The following is a 17,805-nucleotide window of genomic DNA, read 5'->3' as shown; positions in this document are numbered from 1 at the left end:
CCGAAGTATCTCGATAAAAGTACACTTTTGACCGAAGTATCTCGATAAAAGTACACTTTTGACCGAAGTATCTCGATAAAAGTACACTTTTGACCGAAGTATCTCGATAAAAGTACACTTTTGACCGAAGTATCTCGATAAAAGTACACTTTTGACCGAAGTATCTCGATAAAAGTCCACGTCATGTGATAACCGGGATAACAAACAAACTTGTTACATGAGTGATATTACGAATGTCAAATGTGTGCAAGTGAAAATACTAAGCTTTAACCGTGTACCAGTTACATTTCAAAAATCTTATTTTTACAATGGTTTCCACTAAGATTTTCGAAGAATTATTTTGTTTATTGGCGTTTTTTGTACTCCATTTCAATCTAATTAACGTTGTCAACTATATTATAAAACCAGTCAAATACGCTTGCGGTGGTAGATACATCAGTTTCAAATGGAATCATTCATACATTGCTTGTTTTACATGTCAATTGTAGAGTAGGACATGGGGTCGTGTACAATACGGTCCCTTTGTAAATCCGACATCTGAGAATTTGTTCGTTTGAGGTCTTCAATCTCCAGCTGAACTTCAGTAGGCAAATTGTCTTTGATGTCTGCCAGGAACTTGTGGATACGATAGACGGAACTGTTTCTCTGTAGTAACCTCTTAGTGCTGTTTTGGGGTATTTTCCCGGATGTTTCGCTGATCGAGGGGAGAATCTCATCAATGGATGGTATGGAGACTCTTCTTCTGTGTGGCATTATACCCTCGCATCTATTCCTTTCCTGCTGGATGCGCAGCCTTTTCTCTTTTTGCTCCATGAGGGCTTTCATGGCAATCCCATGTAAGTCGCCATTGGAAGCGGTGCCACCTGAACCTTTACGTAATGGTTGTGTGGTGCTCCCGAGGGAGGTAATCGGAGCGGAGTGACGCCGGTTGGCAGGTGATACTTTAGGTAATAGGGTGTTTCCCACGGCTCCCGGTCCGTGAACGGACTCGCGCCTCATGGGTACACCATGGGATAACCGTCTTCTTTCAAAATCCTAAAACAGTAATTATTGAGTTGTATTAAAGCAAATCCTTCATTATTTATTTGCTTTCTTGAATGCAATGAATAGAGAAAAACATGATAAAATTTAGCAATTTAATGTTTGTAACTTTCCCAGAATACTTATGTTTTGGAGGAAAATGATGCAATCATAAATTTATTTAAAATGTTTCGTAAAGCTTTATTTAGCCTTTTCCCACAAATCTTCATGTTTTGTCCCAAATACAGCGATTGATCTCTTTTCTCGAAACCAGCTTTTGATTAATGTGGTGAGGTCTTAAATATGTATTAGTAATAGAATCATTTTTTTTATAATTGCAATGCCTTCTAACATGTCTAATTCATGTCATAATTTTTAACCGCCATGCATATATACATGTCATCATTTAACTACTCTATCGGTATGCTTTTGTAAAATCACATCCGGTCAAACACGCTCTCCTTGTACAATTGATGACACAAATATGTTCCGAAACCCTTTTTGCATATTTTACCAGCATTTACAATGTTAGCCATGACAAAACATTTTTGTCCTTCATACCATTGTCATCAGGAAATGTCTAATGGTATGTATGGATTGGATATATCCATTATAACGTCAATTTTAACAATGTGTACTGTTTGCTCTAACTATTAAGTAAATGAAGCACGTTACTTCAAATATCTGTGTTTGATATATATTACTTGTATAACCGAGATATAAAAGCAGATTTAACAAAGTTGAATATCTCGTAAATTATCAAAAAATTATCATCATGCAACTTAATGTTGTTGGTTTTTTTCTTCAAAAAAAAACCTCTAATTACTAACTAAGGCAAAATAATATGCAGACCACTCCTACCTTGGGTAATGATACAGATGACCTTGGACTGAGGTTAGATGACGTCATTCTGTACTTTCTTTTTGATGAAACGATTGAGGAAATACAGTCTCTTGTTTCTCTATCCCGAACGTGAGCGCAAATAACGTACACCTGAGATTTGGGCTAACTGCCCTACCTTCCTACAGGAAAACAGTCGAGCTGATTTGTTCGTATGTCTTGTAAATTCTAAACAAAAATACCGTGGGACCTCTATATATATGCCAAATACGTTTCATAACACAATGTGCGAAAATGTGTCGATTCGACCTTAAGGTGTGATCAACGCTAGCGCCCGCATTTCTAATAAACTACAGGCCCAGAGGGCCTGTATCGCTCACCTGATGATTGTAATAACAAGTAAGGGTCTAATAAAGGATCATTGTTTCTTTTCTGAAGGGATTTAAAGATCAACCTCTAATTTCCCTATAAATTGGGACCAATTCTTTATAAAATATATACAAACAATGTTACTTGTTCACCAAATATATTTCTGGCAGAATTTGCTTACATTCCATGCAGAACTCTATGACTAGTAGCAATTTAAAGGCTTTACCTCTTTTCCCCCTATAGGGTCCCGTCCCTAGCGGGTCAGAGCCAAAATTTAGACAAACTCTGTTCCCCTTCACCCAAGGATGTTTCTGGCCATATTTGGTTATATTCCATACAGAACTCTAAGACAAGTAGCGTTTTAAAGAATTTCCCCTTTTTGGTCACTCCCCTCCTGTTCCCGGGGGGTCAGAGCCAAAATTTATACAAACTCTCTTCCCATTCCCCCAAGGATGTTTCTGGCCAAATTTGGTTACATTCCATGCAGAACTCTATGACCAGTAGCGATTTAAAGGATTTACCTCTATTCCCATATTGAGCACGCTCCTCCTGCCCTCGCGTTGCCAGGGCTAAAATATAGACAAGCTCTGTTCCCCTTTCCCCAAGGATGTTTTTGACAAAAGTTGGTTACATTCCATGCAGAACTCTATGACAATTAATGATTTAAAGGATTTATCTCTATTTCCCATATTGGGCCCCGCCCTTCCTGTCCCCGGGGGTCAGAGCTAAAATTTATACAAATTTTCTTCCCATTCCCCCGAGGATGTTTCTGGCCAAATTTGGTTACATTTCATTCAGAACTATATGACTACAAACGATTTAAAGGATTTACCATATTTCCCCTATTGGGTCCCGCCCCTCCTGCCCCCAGGGGGTCAGAGCTAAAAATTGTATAAAATCTCTTTCTCTACGCCAAGGATGTTTCTGACCAAATTTGGTCACAATCCATGCAGAACTCTTTGACCAATAGCGATTTAAAGGATTCCCCCTATTGGGCCCCGCCCCTCCTGCACCCTGGGGGACAGAGCATAAATTTATATAAACACTGTGTCCCTTCCCCCAATGATGTTACTTGCCAAAATTTGGAAGGATGGACGGACGACGGAAGACGGACGCCTCACCATGACATAAGCTCATGGGCCCTTCAGGCCAGGTGAGCTAAAAACCGTGACCGCGCAGGTCCGGATACGATATGTCGTACAGGTAAAACCTGTGTAAGATAATGATTAGAAACAATCCTGATTCTAAATATGTTTACTATAGTTAAATATGGCTATAAATGGAGTATTATGAAAACATCAATTGTAACGGTTATAAAACGAAGCATTTTGTAATATGAAGGATAGGGATATTCTATCCGAGGGCCACAAATGTTGTAAAACCCGAGGCTTATTTTTCTCTCATACCTCGATCATTTTATTGCAGTTTTTCTGCCATTTTGAAATAAATTCGAAAAAATCGCGACTGCAATTCAATTCTCCATACATGACAATTGCATGATTTTGTCAACGCAAATCCCGTTGCTTGTATCTTTAAAGTAAATCCAACATAGTTTCTGAAAACATATATCTAGAAATAGTAATTTGTTGACGCTAAGATGTATTTTTTGTTTTGTATTGTTCATGTAAAAAATGAGAAAAATATTCAAAGAACAATATTTTAAGTTTCATACCGTATTTAATTTGTCAAATTACTTTTGTAATTAAGCTATATAGTGCGTCATTCATATTTTTATTTTTAATTGAAATTTTATTTATTTATTCGTTTTTCTTGTAGTGTTATAATGTATGCGCTTGTAATAAATTAAATATGTTTTGTTATGAACAATGTATTTGTGAATGTATTATATGCAACAAAATGACATTTTGAAAAAAACCATGATAAAATTGCGATTAGTTTTAGAAGCGACAACGGCGTAGAATTAGTCAAAACCCTATAATGAGCTTTAAGTAGGTACCAGTACTATCTTCTTCTTATGATGGTTGCTGGTTATACACGGCCGTAGAGACTAGAGCAATCCAAAAATGTCACTTATGTAAAGTTATCACACATTTTGACTGTTTAACATTCTAATTAATCTGATATTTTTGGGTAAAAAATCCTTTGTATGAGTTATGATAATAAAACAGACAATTTTTAAATTAAACGTTTATATCGATGATAAATACTTAAGCTGAAGAGTTTTCCTGAATATCATATGAATTTCATGATAAACACAAAAACATTGATTACGTAAAATCGCCAAAATCATGCAACTACGTAGTTATACCCATAAAATAGCCGATTGATAAGGTGTTAACAACAAGTGCTATAAAATATTGGAAACAGATCAGCAGCAAATATAGGTCAGACTCAGGTAAATGTCAGGTCAGCGCAATATGTGTGACCAATTCTTACCGTTATAGAAATTGATATCAACATATACAAAGTCCATTGTACGATTATTTTTCATGTGTTATGAACAGCCTTACAAAGACTTATAATGCCTCAATGGTTACTAAGGATAACGTGACAGTGAAAAACACCTTGTTAAGAGCTAGAGAACTCACACGAAGATATGTTGCCATTTTGCAAAGGGCGGGGAGGGGGCAATGCAATAATGTTGCCATACATGTTTTTGTATTTGGTGGATGAATTGATGAATATACCTAATAGACATGTGATTTATTTCTCAGAAAATACGAGATTTGAATTATTAAAAAATAGGGATATTTACAAATAAAATCTCTCGTTTATTAGACAACAACCATTTTCATTAAATTTGTCCCCTGTGGATATTTTGAAATTGGATATATGTAAAATCGCTGTTAATACCAGCTAATAACATAGGTATAGCAAGCATCGTTTTGTTCATATCATTTTTTTTTCAGTGTGACTGGGTTTCCAGACTAAAACAGACACCCTCAAACAGTCATCCGAACACAGACATCCTCAAACAGGCACCCGAACACAGACACCCTCAAACAAACACCCAAACACAGCCACCCGAACAGAGACACCCTCAAACAGCCACCCGAACACAGCCACCCGAACACAGCCACCCGAACACAGCCACCCGAACACAGACATCCTCAAACAGCCACCCGAACACAGCCACCCTCAAACAGTAACCCGAACACAGCCACCCGAACACAGACATTCTCAAACAGTAACCCGAATTCAGCCACCCGAACACAGCCACCCGAACACATACACTCTCAAACAGCCACCCAAAAACAGTAACCCGAACAGAGACACCCGAACACAGCCACCCTCAAACAGCCACCCGAACACAGCCAACCTCAAACAGCCACCCGAACACAGACATCCTCAAACAGCCACCCGAACACAGACATGTTCAAACAGCCACCCGAACACAGACATCCTCAAACAGCCACCCGAACACAGCCACACGAACTCAGCCACCCGAACATAGACACCTTCAAATAGCCACCCGAACACAGACATACTCAAACAGCCACAAGAACACAGACATCCTCAAACAGCCACCCGAACACAGCCCCCCGAACACAGCCACCCGAACACAGACATCCTAAAACAGCCACCCGAAAACAGCCACACGAACTCAGCCAACCGAACACGGACATCCCCAAACAGCCACCCGAACACAGCTATCCTCAAACAATCACCCGAACACAGCCACCCGAACACAGCTATCCTCAAATACTCACCCGAACACCGACATCCTCAAACAGCCACCCCAACACAGACAACACAGACATCCTCAAACAGCCACCCCAACACAGACACCCTCAAATAGCCACCCGAACACAGACATCCTCAAGCAGCCACCCGAACACAGACACCCTCAAACAGCCATCCGAACACAGCCACCCGAACACTGACATCCTCAAACAGTAACTCGAACACAGTCACCCGAATTCAGACACCCTAAAACACCCATCCGAACACACCCACCCGAACACAGTCACCTGTGTAACAGGTACAAGTGTGTACAACACTATCCTGACATGATAATACAATTGTTATTATTTTTTTAGTAACACCACACGACATTGACTAGGTACACGTGCGTTTGCGAACACGTGGCATGGCGACAAATAATACACAGAAATCTTCGAAAAGTGATTAACGGGGAATGGTCAGAAAAAAATGATTGACAAAAATCCCGAGATAAATCATAAAAATCTCATGATCGCTGATTTACGAGGAAGTGCCATTTACACATCTTCGATAGGCAAGGTGCGATTTACATGACAGGTAAATGAACACAAAGAATGTATTAAATTTCATTTTACTTTAATAAAAAGCACAAACAGAAATAAGTATAAATAATTTATAATGCAGACAGTGTAACAATGTTATCAGAATGCTACACTGCAATGTTGTACAAAATACAAAATATGAAAAATGTACTCTTTCATTTACAACTCGCGCTGTAACATTTGCCAATGTATATGAAAACATATACATTTAATAGACAACTTGAAATGCATTGTACCCGTTTTATGTATGTCATCACAGAGTTTGCTCCAACGTTAGCGAGCATGCAAGAAAACTGCCAAAGAGAGAATTGTGAATAATTTGCTCTCAATTACCGACAGTTACCCACGTCATCAGCCTACACTACTTTGCGGTCTCATATAAACAAAGCGTAGTGGGAGTTACACTGGGTTTCTGAGGGTTGTCCTTACGGAAATTATGTTTTTCTGAGTGAGTACTTATCGCCGGTAGACAATTTTGAAGGAAGGATAAATATGGAAAGATAATGAGTTAGATTTTATATTCAAAATGGATATCAGATTTTCATTATTTGATTAAGTTTTTAAATGAAATATTTTGAGCAGTTGACTTTAACCCAGAAACACTTTTCGTGACCTGATAGCACAATTATTTAATTATCAAAAGAAGAGCCTTCTGATTATTTTAATTCAAAATTACAAAGAGAAATTTCACAAAATTACATATCAGTAATTAAAATGTTGGGATTTCGTTTTAATGTGAAAAGCTATTTGTGACAAATCTTATGTAATATACTAGGATTTCTTATTTGAAATTGTTATTGAAAAAAAAAATCAATATACTTTTTGCCAACATTTCCTCAAATTACTTACAGAGGAATTAGTTTATCATGAGAAAACAAGTAGGACAAAACGTATGCATTTAAAAAACTTTCGGTTTCGGTAATGTAAAATGTCTAACTACTGTAGTCTTATTTGAAAGATTTAGCACCCAGTACACATGATTCATATTATATGTGATATCATTAAAAAAATGTATAACTTAGGAATAATTTGGCGTAGAATATATGGCGGAATGTTAAATAATATATATTAAAATGGTTTCCATGACCAGCAGGATCCCTCTAGACAAAATATTTTATTCTATATTTCTATTTGAAATTTTTCCATGTCATCCGTCTTGTAATATTGAAATTCTTGATTTTGTTATATTCACCATAAAATCGACAACCCTGTTTTCAATATCAATTGTGCGTTTAAAATATAACAATATATGAATATACAATGTAAATTAATCACAGACTCAATAGTAAGTCTGTCTGGAAGAAAATGATATGATTCAATCCCCTTAACTATTTTCTGACTAAAGGTCATCAAATGACCCATAATTTGGCACTTATCTACACTTATTTGACCTATTTAATACCTCGGATAACGGTTCCATCTGGCAATAGAAACATTGGCGGTTCATAGCTCGTTCACCATCATTTCGGTCATATCCAGCAGTTTTCCTTATATTTGGGGAAGGTGTTTTGGTTGTTTAGGACTTGGGTTCGTGTTTTACACCACACGTGCAGCCCACGGGTATCTTTACAACATCACTTATCCACTCGTAGATCTCCCGCGATGTACATTGTTTTCTATATATGGTCTTGTACGTGTAGACGGGTTGACACGTGGTTTGTGACCTACACTCCTCGTCACAGCCATCAACAGGTATACAATGTGTACACCTGCATACAGCGAAAGGAAGCACTATAGGTAGCCTATTTTCATCGTACGTAAACTTAATATCAGAGGGACATGTAGACATATGGCCGTATTTTATTGATTTCGTGTTTATCTTTTTAGGACACTTTTTGTTTCTTGATTGACTGAACACATTTTTGCTGTTTAATCCGATTTCCTCAATGTTCTTCCATTGGTCAACACGAAGAATGTGAAAGAGTGGACCAAGCACCCGATTCAAGTATTCGTCCTTCACTTCACTAAATCTGGGTTCTTCAGGATCTTTTCTTCCAACACACTCCGCCGACTCAGTCAAACGCACAATGTACCAGATAATGATGGAATGGAAAATCGGGATTTGCTACAATATAGAAAAAAAAAAAATTTTTGAAAGCGTTTCTTTGTTTGTTTAATAATGAAATATTCTAAAGAAAGATACCAAATACTTATACGTTAAAAACTAAACTAGAATGTAAAAATGAACAAGATATTACCACAATGGTGATTTTATCGTTTACATTATCCTGATAGCATATACCATTATTTGACCTTGGACAGCATAAGTAAGCATAACCGAACAATTAATTACTATCATTATAGCTGAACAAACATTGTGCGAGTGTGGTTTCATCGGTTGTTTTCGGAAATACATAATAGAACATATGTTAATTTTCTGTGTATTCTACTGTAGACCTGGTATTGTATTTCATGTATTGAAATGAAAAGGAAAATAAAACTTTAATGCGAAAGAAAATCAAAATAATAGAAAGTGTATACCATGCCATTTGTTTTCTGCCAGATCTACTAAAATTTTCAACAGTCATAACTTCATTCACCCAAATAAAAGAGCATGAATCTAAACCTAAATAGCTTTAGTTATAATACTGTGTTGGTATTAATCATATACTCTCCTGGAAACTATGCAACTCCCATATGTCCACTTACCTCGAACATACTATCATTATAGATAATAAAAAGTGAAGGAACGTTTACCTTCATTGTCAGTATAGCGCCAGACTAATTTTTAACTCTCGCCACCAATTCTGCTATTCATAGGTAGGCATTGTATGTATCTTATATAACAACAATAATTTATAAATGTATAAGTCATCCTTCTGATTCAGGGAATTTTAGAATATTTGCCGCCGGGGAACCTACTTCCACGCTACAAGTTCCTATAGTATTGTAGAAAAAAACTGATGATCTAATTGATTTTTCGTCGCAAGGAATAGTTTTGGTGTAGTCATGTTTATTTATTTATACATCAAACAAAAACCTTGGTAACAATTGTAAACAAACATTCTGTGACGTAAAAGTACGTAACGTGAAATATAAGGAAGGAAATAGACCAAGTCGAACCTCCTACCAATTAATTTTTGTTACGCTCAAACAGCTGATCGTAGACATATTTTCCGTTTTTTGTCTAATTATAAACCTCCTTCCATTATACTACCACCATACTTCCTCGTCCGTCTGTATTGCCTTGACCCACAAACAAAAGAAATGCCTCATTATAGGAAGGAAGTTTGAAATCAGACAAGAGCATTGGTATTTTCATATGATGAAATAATTCTATTAAATACCGTTGTGGTAAAACCGGAAACGGGTTCTACAACGTATCATATATAGAAATACGAAAAAGGATAATAAAGGACATTACAGGCCGTTTGTTACTCGCTAAAAAGGTTGCCTGTTTAAACATGTCCGCTATAAGTTCCATGCGCCGTAATCATTTGACATCTATTGGACATTCCCTATACACGAGTTTCTTTGTGCACTTGCTAAATGCATGACAAAATAGGCACAATCAAAGTTAATATGCAATAAATCATAAAAAACTAATTGAAAAAAATACGGAGAAAAAAACTATAATATAAAAACAAAAAAATATAGATAAATAAATTATAAATAAATTAATAAATAAAGGAATTAGTGTATCCATTTGATAATACTATCTTAATATTTTAAAATCTAGATATTTAAGGATTAACTAATACAGATTTATTTAGAGTACATTTAGAGTAGATTTTGTGTAATATCGCCATAACATAAAAATTCAATTCAAATTAATCCTATGATTCAATGAATTCATTTAAAGTTAATCTCTTCAAAATTTCAAATTCATTTTAGGACTCTGACTTATTTCTATAAAATTCTTATGTCGTTATTTCAGCCAATCAGAAGCGACGTTACAAACGGCGACGCCATTTTTTCCTTTATGGGCTGATAAAGTAGATTTTTAAGCTAATAAAAATGTTCGGTACAAGAAAAATTGAATAATTTAGTAATAAATTGACACTTTGCTTTCAGTATGATTTCATTATTTTAGAAGAATTTTTGTAATAGCTTTGGATCTTTTAAAAATGAAGTCAAATTTTAAAAAGGCATATCTTCAAATCTAATGAAATGAAAGATCCAATTTTAATCTGTATATTGTGAAGTATACTGCAGTATATCTTCTGAATCCTTTTTATACAAACAAAATATGTTCTTGCTTAAGAACTAATGAAATATGCAAGATAAATATGCAAGATACTGTGCAGTATATGATTGTTTCACTATTATTTTTTAGTTATCGTTATTGTCATCAAATTAGCATTTTCAAGTAATGTGGGAAAAGCAGTCATTTTCCGCCGTCGTCTTCAAATCGTGCTGTAAATTATCATGATTGCCGGTATCATGACGTCACAAGAATTATATAACAGTTGTGACACGCGAAATATCCTATTCAGAGAGAGAATTTATTGGATGATGGAGGCAGAGAAGTAATTTTTGTTTATGAAAAATATCATAAGTGACTCAGAAGCTTTTCTCAGGTAAAAAATTCCGCCACGTTTTCAATGCCATATTGTCAAACCTATGTAACCCCGTGCTATGATATCAACTGGATTCCCCACAAATGTGTCATCGTAAACGGTTGATCCATTTAGGCATTGATCATCAAATTGACGTGTATGAAACTACAGGTAACATTTTATTATACGAACATAACAGTTAGTTAATAGTCCGGAGGATGAACGAAATCAATAGTTGATGTTATATCATGTTGTTTTGTGTGTTATTACAGAATTAAAAGCAATACTAATCTATAAGGATCTGTGATGAGAAAAATATCTTAAAAGAACACAAGAGCAGGGAATAAACACTTTATTTCAAAATAACCGAGTTTCACATAAAGCATGTGAAGTGAAATCGATTTAATGGCTGACTTGGTCCTTACTAGTAATCCTAATTGAAGATCACATACAATAAACTAGTATGAACATGCCCAGGAAATATGAAGATTTGATATATAATCCTATATTCATTATCATGATAGTCATTCCTTTATGTTAACCAACATTCATTTCTGATGTGATTGCTTTATTTAATTTACTTGTCTAATTACATTTCTGTTATAATGTCAGTTGAACCTCCTTCTGCTAAACCAAATATTATAAAACACTTTGCATATAGAAATTTATTTGAAATGATTGTATTACGACTTCCAGGGATGCATAAGAAGTAAGCAGGTCGGAACGGGAGGGATATGGGAAGATATTAATTTGTCAATTCATTGGATATGTATTCTCTTCAACAATATAAAGTCATACCATTGATATTACCATCCTATTGATGTAATTCTTGCGAAAGTAGTATCTGATCTAAATTGAGTCGGTATAGGTAGTATCTTAACAATGGACCCTAGATACCGAATTGTTCATTCTGTCTAGAAATATATACCAATAATGAGTTTATCAACATAAAATAATAATAATAAAAATGACAACAAGCTTTCGTAAACATTTTAATGTTTGATACTTTAGATAACTAACACATAAAAATTGAGTTCAACCAATTAATACCCAAACATTCTTGTATTAAATATTGATTTGTGAATTTATTTTTTTATATATTCATAAAATGTTGGGTCTTTTGGGTTTTTTTTTTACTTAAATTTTCCGTTTAATTTCTCGAAACAAAAGCTAAAACAACAAATATTACACATTGTGGATTTGTGGTGCCTGCGGTAGACTAGGAGTTATTTCTCTTTACGAATACTCATGACTATGAAATGTAACTTCGTCAATACTTGGCCAATTTTGTTCATGAAACACTCAATGGAAAGATAAATTATTTCTCTTTAAGGTAAGATATCCGTCAATGTTGTATAGAACATATTTATTAAAATAATTACGGTTTAAAAAAAATAGGTCCGTTTTTCTCGGCCATCGAGTTCATACCCTTGATACTATAATATATATACATGTATGTATACTGTTAGTTAAAACAAATCGTGCCAGGTCCCTGTGGACGTACGTGGGTAATACGTCAATCTTCAATAGGACTTGGAGCTTCTCTGTACGGTGCTGGGGATTTTGTTAAGTGATTGTCGTATTCGTTTTATAAAATATTCAACTGGAAAAATAGTGATTATGTAAAAAATATAATATTTGTTGATTACCACCACCGAGGGGTAAATATTATGAACTAGAGCACAGTAACCCATGAAATATCTGTATAATAGGGAATTTCCATTCGACGGATAGAGACTATAACTAGGTATTTATAGGGAATGTCCATTAGACGGACATATATTATAACTAGATATAGGGCTATAGAAGGAATGTCCATTAGACGGATAGAGACTATAACTAGAGATATATAGGGAATGTCCATTAGACGGATAGACATTATATAACTAAGGATATATAGGGAATTTCAAATATTGATATAATGATAAAAGAAATACATGTACCTCTTTAGTCCGCTAAACATGCCTATATTATTAGTTTTTGTTTCCATTTTTCCTTATCATAAAGTCTATATATTCGGCCATTTAAAAAAAAAACTAATGATATTGTCAGGTTTAGCGGACTAGTACAAATGTACTTAATATCATGACAAATGTAATAAAATAATGGTAGAAGCAAGTATAAAACCATATAATATAATGAAAACTCTTCTTTATAGCTGCAAAAAGTTGTACAATATATGAATATTTACACTTAGAAACTCTTCACTAATTAGATTTAACACAGTAATCAGGAACTTGTAGTCGATAAATTGGTGTTTTCAGTCGATAGCAGATATGTCCATTAGACAGATGAGATTTCCTTCGGTGAATGTTCCCACATCGCGCATGCACACAGGGATTGTTTACCTCTCCGAAAGATAATAATATGAAATAGTTACTAGGTCGTTTCTATTTATTTTCAGTTTTTTCTCCATTTTGAACAAAATGGTTATACAAACTTTTAAATTTTGTTATTAACACAAAGTACACAACTTTTACAATTATTTTCAGTTTTCAGTTCTATAATTCGTTTTATCGTTTATTACATGATTTTTTAACGATTTAGTCCCTTTAAATTTACATTTGTTCATATAGATTTTTTTACTCCATACAAGTATTTTGATGGGGCCAGGGTCAGGATGTCCTGGGAACAACTCCTCGAACAATAGTGTCCTCACGCAAGGGGGGGGGGGGGGGGGGGGGGGGGGGGCGTGAAGGTGTTCTCGCTCAGCATTCAATAATCTAAATACAATTATGGCAATTTTGTTTACAATAGCGATAGTTATTCCACTGTTATTGAAAGATTACAGCTCTAAGAACAAAATAAAGAGGTAAAAATTACCTGATAGATTCTATTATATGTACATATAGTACAGTAATTTCGATATTGAGCAACTTTTTAGTGAAAAACAAGGAAATCTATTTTTACAATTGATAAGAACATACATTTTTGAATATATGATATCCTGATTTTATGGGGTTCAGATATTAAAACGCCTGATTTTCTCCGCCAACAGCTAGCAAACTTTTTGCATGCACATGCGTCAGAAGAGAAACTTTCGGCGTTGTGAAAAGTCGAAAAAAAACCTACTTCAATCTCAATGGTTGGAAACTTTTAAACTTACATTTGGGTATATCTATTTTTATACACTCCATAAAATGACAATAGATGACATCACAACCATTTCATTATTATGTAAGTAAACAATTTATATACATATCATTCGATTTTTCTCATTCACCATCATTCACGGACAGAGGTCGTCTAAAGGTATTAATCAGTGGTAAACCAGATAGTATTGAGTACACAGCTGATAACGCATTGATATTAATATCCGGGGGAAGAACTACAAACTGGGTCAGAAAAACAATAAACAGTGTTTACAATTCTATAGTATGTTTGATACCAAGCGTCCTGTTAGTCGGTTAACACACCGACATTATTAAAAAACCTTAACAAATAAAAACAGCAGTTACCAAGGCTTCCGTAACAAAACTATCTGATTACAACCTCTATAGCTTGTACCACAGGTGAAATAACATTTTAACAGCGATGTGTAAATCAGTTCTCGGTTTTCTGTCTACTCATACATGCACATGGTCATAAAGGCAATTACTACCAATACATAACAGATACCAGGAGATTCGTCCTCAACGTGGAGTAACACATGTTACAGTTTATTTACGCTTTCAGTGGAGTTATTTTTCAAAGGTGTGGATATTAAGTTTGTGTTTTATATATTCGGTCTGGGATACAGGTGTTAAATACTGGCGGTGATTTTTAATGTACCTGTGTGTAGAGGTAAGCTTCTTGTCAGCTATTTATATAAACTATGTATACACACATGCACAGACGTAATGCTCTTTTTTATATTAAAATATCTACAATGGTATTTTTGGTTGAGCTATTTCTAGAGTTTGTTTAGGGTTGTTAACAACTTCTATAGTCTAGAGAAGTTTAGTTAAGACATGCTAGGGCGAATCCACCAAGCTATTACCCACAAACTCTGGGTTCAAGTTCGAATCCAATAAAAGATGGTTGCCAGGTACTGACCATACGACAATGGTTTTCATCGATTAGGAATAATTAGGAATATGAATGATTATAACTATGTTCATAATCGTTTCATACGTTTAACTAAATATTACCGTACCGTGGCCTAAACTTGCTGACTATGACAAACATTTAATATCTCACTTGGGGAAGTTGATAGATTCTATGGATTCTGACTAGAGGTCGATGATGTTTTGACGGCTTCTAACACTTATATAGCACACCAGGTTCATAATTTCCCATCTGGTATGTTTATATGAAAAGTAAGAAATAAACCGAAATATTGAATAAATCTAGCTTACTGTAGTAAGTGTCATAATGGCATGTTAATCATATAAGATAGACTACCAGTAAAAAGAAATCTCTTGGATGATATTAAGTAAACCTTGATAATGTTTGACATTCGATATGCGTCTGTCGATACAGAATCTGTTACACCTGGTAATCCTAGTGTGACGTCATTTATTTCCATAGCAACCTTACAAGTACTACCTATTTTACTGGTGTTGTACACTTTTTATTGTTACTACACATAGTTAATATGTAAATCTTTAAGTGTGGGCATACATATAATTAAATGTAAATGGTTGAGACTTGATAGTTGAAATAATGCAGTGTTTCTCTCTTCTTGTGAATATGCATCTTGTCTTTTTTACCACTAAGGAACTAGATGGTCCCAGCTTCTTGTTCTTTGTCTACAACCTATCGGTGTATATCTAATTATCTAATATATAATTTGTATCTAGTTGATAAAACCACAAATTGAAAAGTCCTGCAGTTGAATAAACGTAAAATGTTCCATAATATATATGAAAATATGGTTTTTGTATTCAAAATATAGACGATGGCAAAGTATGCAAATTTAATCACAATATGTCAGTTATAAGAAAATAAATGTTTCCTCTCTGCATATTATGTCCGCTCGCCATTAAGCCTTTACCCGGATTTGACATAGACTTTCCATTGGGCGAGTTTCACTCATAAAACTTTTTCCCAGCACTCAATTCCCTTCCCTGGTATCTGTTTATAATTTTTTTCTTCTTTGTTTCGGATATTTTAATGTGTTTGTATTCATCATTTTCATGATAGGATGGTTCATGTATGAACGATGAAAATTTAGAATAACCAATTGCATTTCAAGTATAATATCAATAACACTTATTTCTAACAAAAAATGATGTTTGAGAATGACTCGAAAACCAATTTGACAACAATTGCTTTTGTTCTAATATCAAATACAGAAATATAAATTGTACATTGCATCTTAACAATTTTTGTATTTATTATAGTAAATTCAATTTTCGTTCATCTAAAACATTCTTCGAAAATAATGTAATATAAGAACTCACCATGCTCACCATTCAAACATCCAAATGAATACAAACATAAAAAATTAAGCATTGAAAACAATTTATTTTGGAAGTTTTGTTTCGTTGACGCCTCAAATAGCAATTGACTAGACGTCATGGAAGTATTTCGCAAGTTAATGTACGGTGTACAACAACCTCTCTAAACTCAACTACGCTTCGTTTGGTTGTAACCGACTACGGGTGTGCTACGGATTACGGATATACATATATAATTATCAATGATGATATGTTTATATTTATCACCCAGTCCGTTCGATATCCAGTGATTTCATTGATGTTATAATTTTTGCATTTGTCATAAGTGTGATGCAACTTGGAGTTTTTTTATTGACTAGAAATCTATTTTGACGTCATAGCCTGACGTGATTACACAATGACGTGACGTCATGATTCGAAGACAGTGCGAGAAAATGTCGGCCTCCGCTGAATTTTCGAAACACATATTGACCTTTAAACTCTTAAAAGTGCGAATTTTTGTTATACGATGATAAAAATATCTTTTAATTAGGCTTGTAAAATAAAAAAACTTCTTAGATTCGTTTCATTATATTGTATATGATTCTGATTTATGATTCTTTCTTTACGTCACATGCTGAACATTTTTGAAGTATTATGTTGCAGTTTACCATTAAGACATGACCTCGCCTGTTGTCTTTAAATAAATTCTATAAAATATTATCTAAATTAAAACATGAATGACATACAGTTAAGTCTAAGTCAACTTTAATATAATGATTCATTAACGGAAAAATCTATCAGGTTGTATTAAATGTTTCCCTGGTCTATTTATAGAACAGTCTGGTTCACCAAGTGCATTAGGTGAGGCGACTTCACAGTATCGCCTGGTGATACACAACAAAAGATGATTAGCTTCTGAAGAATCATGTTATATTTGCTCTAATGGATAGAATTGGGCATCCTTTTGCTAATAACAGAATATATATATATATATCGCTTCGTTTTAATGTTTTGGTCAAGGACATAACTTCGATGACACATTATGATAATTATCAGTGTAATGTAGCTTTTGTGCATAACAATAAGCAACCAGAAAAAATTTCATTCATGATTTCGTTTAATTAGCATATTTATTAACAGTAACGTAGCTTTTGTTGCTTCCTCGAATGTGTTTACAGATCTACTTAATAATGATCTTGGTCGGGGTTGACATGACCTCGCCTGTTGTCTTTAAATAAATTCTATAAAATATTCTCTAAATTAAAACATGAAAGGCATACAGTTACAGGTACAGTATATAATCTGGCAGCTTATCAAAGGTCGTAGTTCACGTGCTTTTATGAATGGCTTTTATTTCGTCAATCTGAATATATGTAATGTTATTTATATCCGGTTATTTCCAGTTTAGCAAATATAGTTAGCCTAAGCTATTCAATTTATTTGTAGGTACATTTTACTGCTAGTCTATGCAGTTCCTTTATTCATTTT

General features: G+C 34.4%; 1 protein-coding gene across 5 annotated transcripts in view; it reads right to left on the bottom strand.

The window, feature by feature from the left end:
* Positions 1-17,805, bottom strand: part of LOC138332310 (uncharacterized) — a 47,888-nt gene that overhangs the window by 4,968 nt on the left and 25,115 nt on the right. The window contains exon 3 of one of the 5 annotated variants that reach the window (XM_069280352.1): positions 8,328-8,520. The exons of the other annotated variants lie outside the window; for them this stretch is intronic. Coding sequence (XP_069136453.1) covers positions 8,472-8,520 — 49 coding nt within the window. The 3' untranslated portion in view covers positions 8,328-8,471. Of the gene's footprint in view, positions 1-8,327; positions 8,521-17,805 lie in introns of those variants that run through there. 5 annotated transcript variants of the gene reach the window in all.

Source organism: Argopecten irradians, chromosome 9 (assembly GCF_041381155.1).
Source record: "Argopecten irradians isolate NY chromosome 9, Ai_NY, whole genome shotgun sequence".
Taxonomy (NCBI): Eukaryota; Metazoa; Mollusca; class Bivalvia; order Pectinida; family Pectinidae; genus Argopecten; species Argopecten irradians.
This window is presented reverse-complemented; position numbering and strand designations above follow the sequence as displayed.